The sequence below is a fragment of the Triturus cristatus genome, chromosome 4_1 (genome assembly GCF_964204655.1).
Source record: "Triturus cristatus chromosome 4_1, aTriCri1.1, whole genome shotgun sequence".
NCBI lineage: Eukaryota > Metazoa > Chordata > Amphibia > Caudata > Salamandridae > Triturus > Triturus cristatus.
Genome location: NC_140585.1, coordinates 881,524,959 through 881,544,819, shown reverse-complemented (window position 1 = coordinate 881,544,819; position 19,861 = coordinate 881,524,959). Strand labels below are relative to the sequence as shown.

General features: G+C 48.7%; 1 protein-coding gene across 1 annotated transcript in view; it reads right to left on the bottom strand.

The window, feature by feature from the left end:
- LOC146855703 (uncharacterized) overlaps positions 1 to 19,861 on the bottom strand; it is a 1,104,791-nt gene that overhangs the window by 92,433 nt on the left and 992,497 nt on the right. Inside the window, exon 95 of the mRNA XM_085653597.1 lies at positions 8,438 to 8,554. Within this exon, the coding sequence (XP_085509723.1) occupies positions 8,438 to 8,554 (117 nt within the window). The remainder of the gene's footprint in view (positions 1 to 8,437; positions 8,555 to 19,861) is intronic.

Genomic DNA, 19,861 nt, shown 5'->3' with positions numbered 1-19,861 from the left:
AATATGAAGTGGTAAAACGGAAAAAGATATGTAGGTAAATTCGGTAATTAAGAAATCCTTGAAAATCGGTAAATAAGAGTCGGTAATTAACACTGATAGAAAGCAGGTGGTAATCATCAACAGTGCATATAAGCAATCCCAAAATGCAACAGCGTGGACACCATGGCCGCTCTGTATGTCATTGCAAGGCGGCTACGTCTACAGGCAGCAGGACTGAGGATATGGAGACGGGAGGAACGCATCTACAGACAGCGCATCACACTCTTCCAACTGACTGACGCAGAGATACATGAAAGGTACAGGCTACACCCCCAAACCATCATGGACCTGATAAGGGACCTGCACCCACTCCTGGACCAGCCAACATGAAGGGCGCGTGCCATACCACCACATGTGCAGGTTCTCTGCAGCCTACACCTACTTGCATCTGGCAGTTACCAGGGGGTGATAGCTGCGGTGGGCGGTGTATCCCAGAGTTGCCTGTCCCGTTTCTTCAGGAAGTTCCTGGATGCCATGATGCAGAGAATGCACCACTACATCAGCTTTCCAAACACACAGGCTGAACTGCAGAAAACTAAAACTGACTTTTATCACATGGCACAGTTCCCCCATGTCATTGGCTGTATAGATGGCACACACATCCCAATCTGCCCACCAGCTGCCACTGAGCACATCTACAGAAACCGAAAGTCCACCCACTCCATCAATGTGCAGGTAATCTGTGATGCAGGGAACATCATCACTGATATCGTTGCCAAATTCTCTGGGAGCACCCATGACTCCTACATCTTCCAGAACAGTGGGATCTACACACGACTGCTTGCGGGAGAATTTGGAGAAGGATACCTGCTAGGTAAGTAACAGTGATGCTCCATAGTACTCAGTGCAAATCATAGTGTATTGAGGCATGTGACTGATGTCTCCCTTCTACTCACCTAGGGGACAGTGCATATGCCGTGCGGTCATTCATCCTCACTCCCTACCTACACCCATCAACCCAGAGTGAGAGACGATATAATGTGGCACACAAATCTACACGCAATGTGGTGGAGAGCACGTTTGGACTATTGAAGAGCAGGTTTTGCTGCCTCCATAAGAGTGGAGGTGCACGCCAGTACACACCCATCCTTTGCTGCAAGATAATTGCCACTTGTGCAATGCTGCACAACCTTGCCACAAAGAGAGGCACAGAGGTCGAAATGACAGATATTGAGGACAATGATGATGAGTCTGCACAGGCAGAGGCCAACGCAGCAGGAGTGCCAACAGCAACAGATGGGAGAGTGAGACGGGCAGAGATCACATGCAACTATTTCTGAATGAGTAAGGGGACACAGCCAGTAGTTGGATGCCATAACGTAGTTTAATCAGGCAGCACTACGCCACGACACAAAGGAAAACGTATTCCAACAACAATGAAAAATAAAATTTTGTCAGTTAAGGGTTACTTCACCCAATTGTGTCATTGTTTTGCCTGACGCTTTAATGTTTGCGCCCACGCGCACCAGTGCGGGATGGAATTGAGGGAGCGTCCTCACTGGCTGGGGTACCAGTGGCACCACGTTGACGCCTGTTGCTCCGACGAGTGTCTGGGACAGGGGGGGTTATGCTGCTCCTGCTGGTCGTGTCTTCTGTGTCACCAGCATCCAAAGCGCCAGTTGTTGCAGACTGGCTGGTGAGCAGCACTTCTAGTGCACTCGTGACCCTAACCATTCCCCTGGACACATCTGTGCTGCAGTGTGCAAGGCCCTCCTGCATCGCCACAGAGCGCCTGCAGAGCAGTGATGTGGCAGTCGCCAGCCGGTTCACTGCCCTCGAGGTCAGATCCTTTCTCTGATGTCCCCTGCGCCGTGCTGCCCTGTCCTCATCGTACTTTGAGCACAGCAGCATGATGGATTGGGACATGTCCCGCATGCCCGCTGCCATCTCAGCCATGCCCCCTGCCATGGTGCTGATGCCCTTTTCAATGTTTCCAAAGGTATTGTTGAGGCCACGCATTTGTCGCTGTACGGACACCATTGCCCTTGCCTGGATGCGTTGTATTTTCACCATGGTGCCCTCAAGCCCTGAGAACACTCCATGGCCCTGCCCAAGGGGAGGTGGACTCTGCGGCCGAGCCCTGCGGCGCCGTCTGCCAACTGTGTGTTCACCCTCAGAGTCGGAAGGCACACTGGCATGGGTTACATCCTGGGGTACAGTGGACGTTTCCGGCCCCCTCGAGTCCTCGGACGATGAGTCGGTCACATCCAACCTGGCTGCAGGACGCCTACTCAACCTGTGCAATGCAGGTGGTGAAGATGGTGGTGACACCTGCAGGAGTGGGGATGCTGGCAGGAGCGGCGATGCTGGCTGGGGTGGTGTGACTGCCTGTGGTGCCGTCCCCTGGGCAGTGCTGGTGGTGGCCTTCTCTGCGCTGGGTTTGTGGTGTGCCCTCTCTCCCTTGTCATGGCCAGTTCTGTGCGCAGTAGTGCCTGTGGACAGAAAAGCGACATCAGCTAAGTGTACCTGAAGCATTGTCTTGATGACATGACAATACATTTTCTGTACAGTATCTCTATGTCCTCTGCCTGCTTCTCGCTACTGTGTGTCACATGCCCTGTTATTCTGTGCTAATCGTATCATGTTTGGGCTTTCAGGGACTACATCTCCCATGATGCATTGCAGGCATGCACTAATTCCTGTACTGGAGTGTGATTCTCATAGCACATTTGGGGAGTTGGGATAGGGGTGGGGGGGGCACATTGCTGTGCAAGCGTCTTACCTTGTTTGGAGGTGCCTCTGGCGGAGCTGTCAGCGTCCCCAATCCCCACGATGCTTTCTGGCTCAATGGTTGTCTCCACTAGCTCCTCCAGTTCCGTCAGGGCTGGTGCCCTGTTGCGTCCACCTCCTGTCTGGCTGGCCTCTTTTTTTAATTCTGCCACCTTCCTCTTCGTGATGATACGGATGTCGTACCACCGCTTCTTGAGGACATCGATGTCCCGGGGGGTCACTCCCATGGCATTCACCTGTGCCTGGATTCCAAGCCAGATCTTGCGTTTCTCTGACTCAGGCACTTGCTGTGACTGTTTTCCAAAAAGCTTCTGGTGCTGCTTCACGACCTCCTCCACCAGTACTTGCAGCTCCTTTTGGCTGAATTTCAGCTTTCGCTTCCTCTCCCCTCCTTCCCTCTCTGTGTCCTGGCTGGCCATTCTTGCAGTCTCCAGGGCTGAATCAGGCAGTTGCTCTCTTCCTCTCCTCAGCACTCCCAGCCTCTCCAGAGTCTGCTGATTGTGTGCACCTGCCTGGGTGTGGCCACTCCCTGGTTGGGTGGGGTTTAGGTAGCACAGGATTGGCTGATTCAAGTCATGTGTTTTTGAACTACCGATTCGGTATTTACCGATTCGGTATTTACCGAATCGGAAAATACCACTTCGGTATTTACCGATTCGGTAAATTCCGATTCATGTTTACCGAATTTTACCGAATCGGTAATGTTTACCGATTGTTGACCTACATATAACTTATCGATTCTTAAATACCGATTCGGTAAAATTCGGTATTTAAGAATCGGTAAAAATTATTTACCTACATATGGCCCTCAGTATTTAAAACACCGTACAAATTCACTGAAAAAACCATAGGTTTCACACACGTTATAGTTAGGAATTAGCATTTAAAAAACCTGGCAAATTCACTTAAAAAACCATAGGTTTCACACATGTTATAGTTAGGTGGATATTTCACTCGTAAAAAACCAATGAAATTCCCCCGTTATAGTTAGTTCAGATAACTATAACTCGCGCGGCCGCCACTCTATCACAAGGATGATGTCATCAGTGATGTCATGAGTGATGCCACTGACCATGTCATGAGTGATGTAATATGTGACGTCATCAGCAGTGGATTGCGGGCGCGCGAGTTATAGTTATCTGAACTAACTATAACGGGGGAATTTCATTGGTTTTTTACGAGTGAAATATCCACCTAACTATAACATGTGTGAAACCTATGGTTTTTTAAGTGAATTTGCAAGGTTTTTTAAATGCTAATTCCTAACTATAACGTGTGTGAAACCTATGGTTTTTTCAGTGAATATATATATATATAGAGAGAGAGAGAGATAGAGTGAGTGAGTGTCAATCCAAAATGCACAACAAGGCATCATTTTAATACAATAATGGTTGTTTCATTTACAAACAATTGCTGTTATTACATAAAAAATAGGCCTGGGCGATGAACTTCGTTCCGCTTGTGGAGTTTTTCGCGCTCCGTTGCAAGCGCGAGCAAGGAAAATTCAAAGCTAGGCAGCTATCTAGCGAGATTTTCTCAATGTGGACGGTTGCGGATGGTCGCTACCGCTCATGCTGAGAAACATTCTGTTCTACCTGAGCTGCAGAAAGAAGCACCACCCTCTTGTGCTTCGTGTGACGCCAAACACTTGGTGCTAAAAATCAGCACGAACAGTGGGAGGTAACGCACTCCACTGCTCGCGGAACTCTGCGTAGCTCTGCAGAGTTTTTTTGTCACATCACGGAGTTCCGCGAACTCCGCTCAAGCCTCAATTTAAAAACTCATCACCCCAGCCTCATGTTTATTAAAGCTAGGTGGGCTGCAAAAATGTGTTGTTCTTAGAATTGGGCCGTTCTTCTAAAACGTTTGGGAAGCACTGAAATAGAGCGATGCAAAGAAAGATAGATTGACCGACAGACACATAGATGGGTATTGAAATATTTAGCCTTTCGAAGTGTCAGACAGGGATGGATAGATGATAAATGGTGGATAGTGGGAGTCAGTCAGAGGATGCATGTACTTGTAGTTGGGCTAAAAACACTGGTTTGAACGTATGGGCGAGTACTTGACTGTATTCGTGGGTGTGGATGAATTTATAAGTGGGTGTGTGCGTGGATGAATGAGTAGATGAACGTATAGGTGACTGTGTGGATGGATAAATGGGCCAGGATGGGCTGACAAGTGAAAGAAAATAAATAGATATAAATAGAAGATTGACAGACTTTACCGAAAGGTTACTTTCCCTTATCACCCTGGGATGGTTGCATGCATCGTTACGCACTTTAATCCCTCCATCCAGCCCACCTGGTGCTTCCCCTCCACCAGGTCTCGGGCTTTCAGTTTTGAAATCTGAATACTGGCTGATCACGGTGTGGGCTCAAGTTGAGATGCCTTCTTGCTAATCAGCGAGGGGGTGGGGTCTCCTCGAGGATTAATCAAGTCTGCGTCAGGGTCCTCGCTAGGCCTTGTGTATGAAAGCCTCAGCCTTTCAAATATGTATGACCAGGCTCATTTATTTTGCTCATTGATGCTTTTCCCTCTTGAATTTGAGGGGGAGGACTGGCTGCGGTTTGTAAGAGAAAAACTCAAAAATCTGTAAATGTGGGTGACGGTGATGAATTCATGACTTAAGGTTTCCTCTCTGGAGCTCAGCGTCAGGACTTACTTCACGTTCCTGTCACTCACCCAGCACCTAACATGTGTCTCATCAATCATTCATTAATTCGTTGATGAGGAGCAGAGAAGAGCCCACAGGCTCAAGACTCCAGTAGATCTTTACTGCTTTACACATAATGCCCTAATTTGCAGCCCACCAATGCAATACGGCTTTAGGGACTGGAATCTCTCTTTGCATTTTGGGCAATCAGAGTGCTCAGAGTTCCATGTGCTCGCTTTGGGTTGGCTTTGTTAATTGGACGCTGAATTGCATTTTGTTTTTATTTCCGGTGTCAACACACATAGGTAGGTACCTTGACCAGAGAGAGGCTGCCCCAGTGTTGAAACGGGTGTCCGTGCTTTCAGCCATAACTTTCCACCATCAGGTATTTTCTATATCTACCTCAAGGATCTTCCCCCTTTAGTAGGGCTGAGAATGAATAAATAGAAAAAAGAGGGATGAAAGTGGTGGTGAGGGACATAATGGATAGGAAACGATGCAAAGCAGGGAAACAACTTGGAAGTGAAACAATAGATCGAGGGAAGGGACAAAATAAGAGACAGAAAGTAAAACTGATGGAAATAAAAGGAATGTTTCTAAAGGAAGAAAGGGGCAGATAGGGGTAGGGATGAAAACAAATGAACACTTCAATATCACAAAGTAAATGTGTTCCTTCCCACATAAATGATGGTGTATTCTGTTGTAGGTCTGGCTCTGAAATAAGGGGGTCAAGAGATGTAACCTGCTGAGAGGCTCAACAGGAACTAGGTCCTTTCAGGGTGGTGGACACAATTTCGAAAGACCTGGGACAAGACGTTTTTGGTAGGTGGGGAACCATAAAAGAGCTGGACACTGGGCCATTTTTCCAGGAATTACACAACCCTGGAGTGATTATTTTGCACAGAGTTAACACTGTGTGGCATTTACCAGGAGTGCAATCACTGCACCAATCTAAGTTTCCGCAATCATATTGAAGAGATAATGGTCCATCAGCAAGATTTCTCAATTTCAGAGGTGCACAAACTCACAATTTGCATAGTTGGCTTACACCATTCGCACCATGTTTTATGCGGAAAAAAATCACACAATCTTACAATTTGCGAGGCACCTCCAAACAAACAAATTGCACCTTGTCGATGGGTGAAAATTGGAACAAAACAAGTGTGCCATTCCTGTGTAGTACACACTGGAATAATTGTGAATCTGAACATTTAGGATACATTCTACCAGAATGCGCTTGGAGAACTAGTGCAGGCAGTGGGCTCCCCTCCCCCACTGTTTTAAATTTGGCAAAGGATTTTGGGTAAACGGATCCTTGGGATGCACCAATGTGTTTGCAGTGGTTCAGGAAATTATACACTGAAAGCAACTTATTAAGAACCCCAAACAAATGGATTGTTCCTTGCTGATAAGTGACCATTAGCACAAAACACAAGTCCAGTGGTATCCAGTACTTCCTTTATCAATAGTGGATGACAACACTTGAATAATTGTGAATATAAGCACTATTAAGGATTGTCCGTGACAGAATGTACTGGGATTACTGGTGCTGGGATTAGTGGGCTCTATTCACCACTCTTCACACATCATAAAGAGTGTTAGGTTCATGGCCCCTGGGGAATACCAGTGAGTGTGTAGTGGTACAGAAGCTGGCATACTGGAAGTGGCTTTTCAAGCACCCTGAAACAAATAGATTGCGCCTTGCCTGTCAGTGCCATTGAGCATGAAAAAGATATCCAAGGATATCCAGCACCTCCTGTGCCAAAACTGGGTGGCAAACACTTGATCCATCTGGGTATGAACACCACTAAGGGCTGCATCTACCAGGATGCATTGGGGGGAATGGGGCAGGCAGGCAGGGCTCGCCCTCCCCCAATGTTAACACCTGCGGCATGCACAATTAGCAAAAAGGTAACAATCCCTATTCGGGTGCAGTTCTTGGTTTGTGTTTAAATTAAGATTTGGAAGGTTCCTGGAGTGGGGGAGTCTGCTGTATTACAGCAGGCAGAGCCAACAGCAGACTAGCTGGGCTTGGGGTGTATTACATTTGCCACCAATCCATGCTGGTGGAATTATGCATCATCCTAGCCCAGCAGATGTTTTAATCGCAATACTGCAATAGCAAACAACATCAAGGACTCACACATTTTCGAAAGTAGCATCTTTAGGTGTTTTTAGTCTTGTCTCTGTTAGACAGTTCCTTCTTCCCACCAGAAATGAGGGGAAGGAATCATTAGAGCAGGGACTGGCAGTCCTGATGCTAGTTCCAGGTGACTTGTTTCAAAGAGTCAAATGCAATTGCATGGCACAAATTACCCCCCACCCCCTATTTTTTGCAAACTAATTTCCATTTTGCATACTGTAAAATGTAATTGGATTCCATTTCCGTACATAGGCGTGCTCTGTTATATTTGTGCAACACCTCCTTTAGGACAGGGTCCATGTGATCTTAAAAGCCATCAACTAAAGCAAGTTTGCTGAATATAGATATCAATGCACTAACACTGTATGCGTTTAAAACATGCCTTAGTTCATTAGTCACAAATGGTTTCCATTAGATCCGGGTTTGTCCATTTGCCACACTTCTGCTGCACTTCTGTAAAGACAATCAGTTGATTCCAGTTCCATCCTGGAAAGGTGCACAGATTGCTAATGATGTCTGTTTCATTTTTTATTCATCCAGCCAAATTTCCCTTTTTTTACTGATTAGTCAATTTTTCAAAACATCTATATACATTGCAACTGGATCCCAAAGAGACCATTTGAAAGCGGTCAGTTAATGTTGTTCACCAATGCACGACCCAGTGGGGATAGGCTGCCCTGGCAGATGTTCTTCATATGGCAACGTAAAGCGACACATCTGGGTCACCGCCTATTAGTGGCACAAAAATGACAACAAAATGCTGAAAATGTCCTTTATTTCAGGGTTTGAGGAACCCTCCAGTAATGAAAATACTACCTTGCCTGGATGGGTGAAAATCGTTTCCCAAGTCTTAAGTGAGTGCTTCATACCTGTGGGCCAGTATCTCCCTGTGGTCCTGGTAGTCCTGGTGGCCCGGGTGCGCCAATCTTCCCTGGAAATCCAGCCGGACCTTTGAAGCCACCTAGGCCTGGAAACCCTTTGTCGCCCTGCAGATAGCACATATAGCAAGTGTTAGGCGTGGGAAACTGAGCACAAGTTTACTATAAATTCTGATGCGGTCATTTAATTCTAATTCAAGTGCTTGTTTTACAAATTACAAATCCTGCAACTTAAAATGAAACATCTTATGATGTGCTCTATTTTTAACAAATAATGCATATTTTTAGAGCAATATCTATTTTCGTAATAAGTGAGTTAACAAATTGTCAATTACATTCATGGGGTTCAATCAAAAAATAGAAACTCCAGGATGTAAGCAAGAGGGATGGATAGAGGAAGATATTTCTGCAGTGGGAGGAAGCAAACAAAACGTCTGTATGTTACAATAATATGCATTCATTATGTGAATAATATCTATGTAGCACATGCCACAAATAAGTTCAATTACTGTTACTCAACTAGGTCGTCTTCATTTTATAAACCTTGAAATTTATGGAATTATGAAGGGTTGGACCTGCTACATTTCTTGCCTCTGGCCCTCACGTTACCGCCAAATCACTCCACAAGCTCTCTCCATTTAGGCGTCTGCTGCAGGGACCTGTGTTCAACCTCATGGTCACAATTTTTTTTTGCTTTAGCCCCGCCCCTCCCCTCCCCCTCTGACCCCGCCCCCACCTGTGCGTCCCTCGGCCACAAACCACACGGTAAATTTGGCCCCGCGAGAAAGTTTGTGAGTACCCATGCTTTAGCCCCTCTCATGTGCCCTGCTTGCAGTATGATGCATTCTGGCATTATTTGCCAGCCTGATTGTTGTAAAATCTGAAGCTCAGCCCCCACCCCCTCCCCTGATTGTATGCCGAAATGAAAAAGTGAATTTTCGGCAGAAACTCTTTTATGCCATTATGTGGCATCAGCAGATACAGAATTGTGAATGCAAATTCTGAATGCAAGTGGAACATTCTATCCAAAGAATTAAAAGCGGTGTTCTAAATCGCCTTTGTTTTCTTTCCTGTGAACTGCTCACCAACTTTGGCTTTGTTCCAGTATTTTTCCTTCGGATACTTCTTTGGAGTTAAAAGTGTTCCTTTTCTTTTGCTAATAGCTTAAGAATAGAGATTCTCAGAGTAATACACTATGGGCCTAATTTAGAGTTAGTCGGAAGGGTTACTCCTTCACAAACATGACGTATATCCCGCCCACTGTATTGCCTGTGCATTATTTCCAATGGATTTATACAGCATACAAAATGGGGACAATAGGTCAGTCCTCTCCAGCCGTTGGCTAACTGAGCTGTGAGTGGCAGCTTTTCCTCAGAGCACATCCACACCAACGTAGTTCCCATCACTGTTTGGGACTAGTACATGCATTTAAAGATTACAAATATATTTTTGCTTTCAGCCAATGTATTATATATTTTTTTTTTGCAAGGGCTCATCACCTCCTCCAAATATAACGTTTTACAAACTATATGACAAATAGAAACAGGCACTGAGTGACAGCGCCAAACGTCTGGCAGCCATCAAAAGCCTGTTGGCTTTGCAAATGCTTTTTTCATTTTGTGTTCCGCAGTCGCTGGTTCCTATGAAAGGTCTGAGCACTTCTTGTTGTCTGGGCACCTATTTGATCAATCTTTACCTTTCCTTATCATTAGCAGACTACAATGGCCAAACGCGCTGGACGTTCTAATTTCTTTATATGTTCAGTGTTTTTGCGCCTCTCAATTAGCGTTAATCTGAACTCTGGCAAACTGGCGCGACAGGGACATCTGCCAGCGGAGGACACATATGTAAGGGCAATCAAATATTCACACCAGAAAAACAGTCTCTCTTCTTGGCAGGCAAGAGGCAAAACAAAGCTGTTGGCTTGGTGGTGCTGGATTCTGTCTGATCCCGGCTTCCCTGGGTGACTGGGGGCACATCCACGCTCTGACTGAGAAAGCCACAAAAGTTGTTTTTCTGACTTCATAAAAGTAGCAGATGCTGTTTTTTTCTTTAGAGTTGTTTACGAGCAGCAACAGTGGATTAGCAGGGGCACTTCACTGCCCACGTTATGAGGGGAGCAGTGTTTCATTTGTAAAAAAACGTAAGTGCCAGGGCCCTCCTCAGGAGGCCACCGCAGCTTGCGCCACCCCCTGCCAGCGTTGCCAATGGCATACCTACATAACAACCAACCATCACACCACTGCAGGTGTGACAATTCAGTGTGTTCGAGGTCCCCAAAGCTTCAAAAATGGCTTGGGCGGCAGCTTTTAGTTGTTTTTTAATGTATAATGAATTAATAAACAACTGTTGTTTTGCTCAGGGCTTAAAGTGGGATGAAAAAACAAAGGGGTTTCTCAAAGGGGCGTGGCCAATGTAATTAAGGGTGTGGCTTAAGAACACATAAGCTAAAAATGTGTGCTTAGCATAGTGTGCTGCCCGACTTGTATTTTGCTGTTTCTGTAATTGCATCCAGATATAGGATACAACAAGCAGTGCTTAATTTGAACCAGTGCCTTCCGGCGCTCAGAACCAGCACTTAATTGGTTTCCGGTACTCTGCACCAGCACCTAATTGTCAAAACAATATTAAGAACAGCCTACCACATGGTGATGCTGCTCATCTAATTTAGAGATGAGCAGAACAATGGTTGTTTAGGAATACAATATACATTAAAATTGCTAATACCTGCCTCCCCAGGCATTCCTTTAGCTTTGGGGACCTGGAATAATCTGAACTGTCACACTTGCAGGCGAGAGAGATGTTAAGTAGTTGTTTTGGCAGCGATGCCAGGGGCGATGGGCGGTGCAGGCTGCAGTGGCCTTCTGGTCAGAGCCCTGGCACATAATATTTTACAAATTAAGCACTGACAACAAGTATATACCTACAACAAGTCAGGACTATTGGCTTTGTCAATGGTTGTTAGTTGCCTAAGATAAATAAGCAGCAACCATGGCGTGTTTATAATATTGAAAAAGCTTCCACTTAAAGCCCGGGTGACACCACCACAATGTTGCTGCTCCTGAGTTTCAAAAAGGGAACAGAAATCCAGAGAGAAAATGACTCTTTAAAGGATTTCCCTTTCCCTACAACGCTCACCTGGCATGACGTCATACCGTAACTTATCCACTTGTGAGAAGTGAGCAACGGGAGCAGGCGCATATCGGTGTGCCTGCTGTCACTGCAGTCCGGAAAAAACAGACCGCCTGTGCCAGGGCACAAAACAGAGCCCGATGGAGACTCGTTTCGAGGCCTCCTTTAAAAAACTGATGGTGTTCAGCACCGGTGATACCCGGCCCACCTAAAGCCCTGGTTTTGCTCATCTTCACATTATACAAACAGCGCCACCATGTATGTTGAAAATTAACTGCGGGTGCCGAGCATCCAAAACCAATGGCTCAAATTAAGCACTGAAAGGGTGTGAACTGTCAGAGGAAATGCATGCTGAATATAAGATATATTCCCATTATGGATAACATAGCATATCTCTTTTCCTGCTTGCATCCCTACTTAAAGAGAGAGAAAGAAATCCCAAGGAGTATGCAACAGAAAGAGGAACAAGGTGAAAATGGCCAAGAAAGAGGGCATTTGTTTCTGTGAACATAGTAGAGACTCTGATCTGTTCCAAGCAATGGAAATCATAACCATAACAGTTTTCGGTAGTGGCTCCTCTAAAAAGTGAATTCCGTTTCTTTTTAGAGGAGGAAAAGGACTTGAAGGAACAAGATTAATGTTATGGACCTGATTCCAGCAGATGCATTTGCTTCCAGGGTTCACTCATGTGAGGAAGCCGCTTGCATAGTAGAGGTAGGAGAAGCACTAGAAGGCTAACCTCCTGTAGGTGAGTTTCTACAGCACTCTACGTCCGGCTATTGACACTAATGGGAAATGACTCCTTGCAGCACCTGTGACTCTTCCTTAGCAGGACTGAGGTGTAGGCAGGGCCGACTTTAGGGCAGTGCCAACGGTGCGGCCGCACCGGGCGCTGACCTGTGGAGGGGGCGCTGTCCTCAGAAGGGGGTGCTGTATTTAGCAATAACTTATGTTTGGAGAGATGAGGGGCACTTTTGCCTGGTGGTAGTGACAGAATCCGAGGAGGGGGTCATGGGGTGTGGGAGCACCCAAAATGTCGTGTCGCACCGGGCGTCACCAGCGCTAAAACCGGCCCTGGGTGTAGGTGTGCAAGAATCAGCACTTGTAATGCAAAACATCAGGAGCTATAGCAGATAAGGTCTAAACCAATTTATGGTATACGAATAATAAACATGTATTGGCTACATTCACTAGAAATCAGGGGTGAGAAGCAGAGAAATTAAAATAAATAGAAGCGTATGTGGCCTATGCTATAATTGTTTGTGATGTAAGTTTAAAAGAAGAATGTAACATTTCTGAAAATCTTCGAAGTGCCTAGGTCTTTTTAAAAGGGACGGATGGGTCAATGGGCAGCCCTTGTGGTATGTGTATTATGTTGATCTGAGTATAAAGATTATTCCTGCTAGGAAAAGTTAAGTTACGTTTAATCTCAAAAATGTACCTGGCCTTCAGGCCATCTTATTGGATACTTGTTGTGTATCAGCTTGGTGGGAACTAATATACATGAGTATTTGCAGAGTTAACAAGCACTAGCAAAACCAAAAGCTCTGGCCTTCACTGCCAGCCTTTTGACTTGGTCAATGTTTACTGTGTTTTGTCATATGTTTTGTAAAACTTTATTGATGTGGGACCTGATGCGCACTCACCAATCTCATAAACACATTGGTTAAAAGTACAAATATATTTTTGGTCTAAAAAAGAACACATTGTCATAGTAGTCCCTGACACTGAAAATAACTACTTTGAGGGCATATGTACTCCTTGTGAAATATCTTCCTATCATTCATCTGCACAGGAAGTGACATGACTGGATTACTCATTATCCACCTGCTCAGGAAGTGTTATCATTGGATTTCTCATCATCCATCTGCACAGGACATGAGATCACTGGTTTCCCGCCAAATTGACTTTAAAAGAAGAAGCTGATGATCCATCTGCATAGGAAGTAAGATCACTGAATTTCCCATCATCCACATGCACAAGAAGTAACATCACTGGATTTCCTGTCATCCATCTGCACAGGAAGTAAAACCAACACCAAAACTGTCTTTAAAAGAATTTGCCAAGCTAAAGGACTCATTTCCCTTCATTCATTTGCACAGGAAGTGACATAATTGGATTTCCCATCATCCATCTGCACAGGAAGTGAAATGACTGATTTCCTGCCAAAACTGTCTTCACTTAATGGCAGTTGCAGCGCCTTAAAGGCAACTCCATGTCAGAGTTCCCCCCTACGACTTACCATCAGTCGGGTGGGATGTTCCTGCAGAGGCGATATGAACCACCACCCCGTTCCCCGCCTTGCCCTAGTAGGGTGTAGCTCCGTCTAGGACAAGGGGGTACCCGGGGTGGAGGCCAGATAGATGCACGGTCCGGAAGGCGCTGGACACACGCTGTGAGGGAAAGAATGGAACACCGTTAGCGTGCTGCGCGTTCTTAGTGTGTCCGGTGTCCTGTGTCGTGCGAGTGAGGCCCTGGTTTACCTGGTACGAGGGTATGCGAGCAGCTGGCCTCCTTAGTCTGATCCAGTGTCGATGGTATGCGAGCAGCTGGCCTCCTTAGTCTGTTCCAGTGCTCTCGGATCAAAAATGATATAATCAAAACCAGCGCTCCCTGCGCAAATTATAATGAAGATGAACCAAAATAATATAAACAAAACCAGCGCTCCCTGCGCAAATTATAATGAGGGAAAAAACCCCCGTTCCATTGCACTCCGTCTGTGTGCTGTAGAAACAAGGTCACTAGAAGCGGTCAGGACCGCCGTTCTCCTGTAGGCGAAGCGCCGTTAGTGAAAGACAGTACCTGAACCGTCGTTGTCGGCTGCCTCGTCCGTCCGTCGGCTGGTACTCGTCTTTTCCGGAGTGGCGTCTCTCCTTTCTGGGCGATGACTAGAATTCAAAGCGATCAGTTGCCGGATTTCCCGGCTTTTGTGCGCGGTCAGCCGGAAGTGAGTCTTTGGGCCTTCCGTTGTCGACCCGCAAGAGCTAGACCGCTAACCCTCCTGTGAGTAGCGGGTGGCGGAACCATGACAGCACCCACCACCAAACAGGACCCCCACCCGGCAGCCGGCGGGTCACACCGGGGTGGCCGGACGAGGACAGCCAGGATGACCCAGGTGAAAAGCCCGAACCAGTTGGGAGGCGTGGCGGACATGTGACAGAGGCTCCCACGACCGGTCCTCCGGACCATAACCCCTCCAGTCCACCAGGTAGAAAAGCCGGCCCCGAGTCCGACGGGACATAAGAATGGCCCGGACCTCGAACTCCAGGTGGTCATCCCAAAGAACAGGAGGAGGAGGAGCGGGGTCAACACAGTCCGGGTGAGCAGCCCTCAGGTGAGAAACGTGAAAAACCGGATGGCACTTCAAGTGAGGCGGCAGCGACACCTTCATGGCAACCCGGTTGATCACCTTGGCAATGACATAGGGCCCCATAAACCGGGGCAACAGTTTCTTGGAACCATGAGTATTGATGTGTTGCAGGGAAACCCACACCCTGTCACCCTCCTTGAACTGGGGCTCGGCTCGTCTGTGCCGGTCCGCGAACAGTTTGTAAGTTTCTTTCGCTTTAGCTAGCTCAAACCTGGCCCGTTGCCACAGGTCGCGAAGGAATCCATGATACGCCTGAACTGTGGGCAAAGGGCTGGTGAACGGGTCCTCCCAAGGAGCCGTTCTGGGATGCCGACCCTGGAGACAATAGAACGGGGACATGCCGATCGCGGAATGTCTGCTGTTATTATAGGCGAATTCCACCAGCCAAAGGACATCCGACCAGTCATTCTCCACGGACAGGAGCAAACAGCGGAGGTATTGTTCCAACGTCTGGTTGGTCCTCTCGGCCTGTCCATCGGTTTGCGGGTGGTACGCAGTGGATAAGCGCACATCCATGTGCAGGATGCGGCACACCTCATTCCAGAATTTAGACACGAACTGGGAGCCCCTGTCTGTAATCACCACCGATGGAACGCCATGCAGACGTATCACGTTGCGCAGGACAAGCCCAGCTAGTGTAGCCGCCGAGGGTAGCTTCTCCAACGGGACAAAATGGGCCATCTTAGAGAGATGGTCCACGACGGTGAGGATGGTGGTGTATCCAGATTTAGTTGTGGGTAGTTCCACCACAAAGTCCATGGAGATGGTATGCCAAGGGTACGGCGGTACCGGAATAGGTTGCAACAACCCCACCGAGGGTTGCGATGACCCTTTTCCCTGAGCGCAGACTGCACATCGCGCGATGTAGGCGTGTACATCGTCGTCGAGAGTGGGCCACCAGAAATGTCGGGATAATAAGTCTTTCGTCTTCTGTCGGCCAGGGTGAATGGCCAGAGGGTGATCATGACACATGTACAGGGCCTTTTGTTGGAGGTTCGGTAGAGGCAGGAAGTACCGGTCCCCCTGGTAGAGAAACCCATCCGCAGCGGTAAGCCCTTCATGCTCCTCCATCCATGACGAGGCGGCCTTCTGTTGTAGGTCGTCGCGCAGCTGGGATAAGAAACCCGAAGACAGGACCAGTCCCAGAAAACAACGGTTCGGGATGATCGAGGTAGGAATGTCGGCAGGCGTGGATTCTTCGGTTTCCGTGAGCCGCGACAGGGCATCCGCTTTGGCGTTGTTTTTACCAGGACGGTAGGTGATGTGAAACTCATACTCGTTGAAGAACAAGGTCCACCGTAGCTGTCGGGCGGTCAGAGCCCGTGCTGAACGGAGGAACTGGAGGTTCCTGTGGTCGGTGAATATGGTTACGGGGTGTCTCGCGTCCTTGAGGTGGTGGCGCCATTCCTCAAAGGCGGCCTTTATGGCTAGTAATTCACGGTCGGAAACGGTGTAGTTCCGCTCAGCAGGCTGGAGTTTCCTGGAGTAGAACGCTACAGGATGTAGCAGGCCCGTCTCGGCGTCTCTTTGGGAGAGTACCCCGCCTAGGGCGTCTTGGGAGGCATCGGTCTCCACTATAAACGGCCGTTCCGGGTTCGGATGTATCAGGATGGGGGCCGTAGAGAACCGAGTCTTCAAGGCACGGAAGGCTTGTTCTGCGTCGTGGGTCCAGTTGAAGTGGACCCCTTTGCCCAGGAGACGAGTGATGGGAGTGACGATTCTAGAAAACCCCTCGATGAAGCGGCGATAGTAGTTCGCGAACCCCAGGAACCGTTGTACCTGCTTCACGGACGTAGGGGATGGCCACTGTTGAATCGCTGCCGTCTTCTTCGTATCCATGGTAACCCCTTCTGGGGTGATGACATGTCCTAGAAACTCGACGGTTGTGGTGTGGAAGACGCTCTTCTCCAACTTAACGTACAACCCATGGTGAAGCAGCCGTTGCAAAACGGAGCGTACGTGTTGGCTGTGTTCCTCTCGGGTAGCGGAAAATATCAGGATGTCGTCGATGTAAACGACACAGAACCGGTCGACGAAGTCCCTCAGTACCTCGTCAATAAAGTACTGGAAAGCCGCCGGGGCGTTGCAGAGTCCGAAAGGCATGACCTGGTATTCGTATAAGCCGTATTTGGTCCGAAACGCGGTCTTCCATTCGTCCCCCTTCCGGACTCTGACAAGATGGTAAGCCCCCCGGAGGTCCAGCTTGGTGTAAATGCTGGCGTGTTTTACTTGCTCCAACAGATTCGTGATCAGAGGCAACGGGTACCTGTTTTTTACCGTGATGGCATTCATCGCTCTAAAGTCAATGCAAGTTCGTAAGTCTCCCTCCTTCTTTGCCACGAAAAAGAGGGGAGACGACACCGGCGATCTTGAATGGCGGATGAAGCCATTGCGTAGGTACTCGTCCAGATACATACGGAGGTGTTCATTCTCCTTTTCCGTGAGCGAGTAGATGCGGCTACATGGCAGCTTCGAGCCCGGAATCAAGTCTATTCTGCAATCGAAGCTGCGATGCGGGGGTAAGGTGTTCGCCCCTTTCTTGTCGAACACCGCGGCTAGGTCCACATACTCCTCAGGTATCGCTTCATGTACGGATAGGACCGTCTTGGTAAGGGGCAATACATGAGCCCGTATGCCTGATGTGCCGGGAGTGCACGACCGGTGGTAACACTCAGACAAACAACCCTCCGAGTCAAGATGCACCACCCGGGACACCCAGTCGATCCGTGGGTTATGGGCTGTCAACCATGGAAGCCCCAGTATCAGGCGGAATTGCGGTGCGTCGATGGCATCGAAGGTAATGGATTCTGTGTGGCCGTTCCGGAACGACATCTCGAGGAGTTCGGTTTGGAACCGGATGAGCCCGGAGGTAAGGTCTGTCCCGTCCACAGCCTTCACTGCCTCCGGCGTCTTCTTCGGTACCCCTGTCATCTCTAGACTAGCCATGTACTGGTTATCGATGAAATTGCCCGTAGCTCCAGAATCGATAAGGGCTGTCACCTGCCATCCGTGGCCCGATCGGGTTAACAGGGTGACCTCAACTCCGAAATGGTGGCAACCGGCGCCGTTGCCTGGGGTTGGTATCCTGACGGACGATGAACCCAGTAGCCGGACCCCTCCGTTTACTGGGTTTCCTCGTTTCCCGACCAGTCCCCTCTAGCTATCGGAAGCGCAAAGGGTCGCTTGGGCCTTGGTTTCGAGGGTTTCGCGGGGCACTCCCGTACGAAGTGACCGCTTTTGCCGCAATACAGGCATTGGTTCAGACGTCGTCTCTTCTCCCGTTCCTCCTTGGTCAGGGCCCCCCGAATCCCTCCGATCTGCATCGGTTCAGGAGTATCAGGGTTATTACCAGGGTTGCATACTGCCTCGTTGGTGGTCTTCTCCTTTTGCTGCAGTACCCGGGGGTCCCCTCCTCTGAGTCTATCCGTCTTTCGTTCTTGCAACCGAAAGTTTAGTTTCACCACTAGGTCGATAAACGAACCGATATCCTCCGGGGGGTTCGGGATCTGGTACACGAGGTCCTTCATGTCGTCCCGCAACCCCCTATAGAACACCGATACTTTCTTGGACTCCGGCCATTGGGCGTCTATCACCAACCTGTTGAAGGTGGTGACGTAGTGTAGTAGGTCCGTGGTCCCCTGTTTCAGTCCGAGGAGTTCGTTATCCGCCGCTTGTACGAAGGTGTGGCGGCCGAACATCCGACACATGGTGGCTCTAAAGGCTGGCAGGTTATATAACACCGGGTCGTCGTTCTCGACCAAGGGGATGGACCACAGCGCTGCATCGCCTCCCATGTAAGAGAGGATAAACGCAACCTTAGAAGCATCATCAGGGAAAGCGGTGGCACGGGCCATGAAATGCAACTGGCACTGGTGCATAAAAACGCTGTACTTTGTGCAATCCCCAGAAAAGCGTTCAGGAGGGGCCAGTTGTACGGTATGCGGGGCTATCACCTGGATGGAGGTGTCCGGTGACGGAGCAGAGGAAGACCCACCGGATTGGAACGTGGCGGGTCGTAGCAGGCCTTCCCGCATTACTCTGGACGTAGGGTACTGACCCCATGGTCCGGTACCGGGATCCGCCGCCACCTGCGTCTGCAAGGCTGTGATGTCCTGTCGTAGACTGCGGTTTTCTGCTTGCATGTTCGTCAGGATGGCTGCGATGTCTTGGAGCGTGATCTCAGGGTCGCCCATGTCGCCCGGGCAGGAGGTATTGCGTGGGCTTTGAATTCTGTCAGAGTTCCCCCCTACGACTTACCATCAGTCGGGTGGGATGTTCCTGCAGAGGCGATATGAACCACCACCCCGTTCCCCGCCTTGCCCTAGTAGGGTGTAGCTCCGTCTAGGACAAGGGGGTACCCGGGGTGGAGGCCAGATAGATGCACGGTCCGGAAGGCGCTGGACACACGCTGTGAGGGAAAGAATGGAACACCGTTAGCGTGCTGCGCGTTCTAAGTGTGTCCGGTGTCCTGTGTCGTGCGAGTGAGGCCCTGGTTTACCTGGTACGAGGGTATGCGAGCAGCTGGCCTCCTTAGTCTGATCCAGTGTCGATGGTATGCGAGCAGCTGGCCTCCTTAGTCTGTTCCAGTGCTCTCGGATCAAAAATGATATAATCAAAACCAGCGCTCCCTGCGCAAATTATAATGAAGATGAACCAAAATAATATAAACAAAACCAGCGCTCCCTGCGCAAATTATAATGAGGGAAAAAACCCCCGTTCCATTGCACTCCGTCTGTGTGCTGTAGAAACAAGGTCACTAGAAGCGGTCAGGACCGCCGTTCTCCTGTAGGCGAAGCGCCGTTAGTGAAAGACAGTACCTGAACCGTCGTTGTCGGCTGCCTCGTCCGTCCGTCGGCTGGTACTCGTCTTCTCCGGAGTGGCGTCTCTCCTTTCTGGGCGATGACTAGAATTCA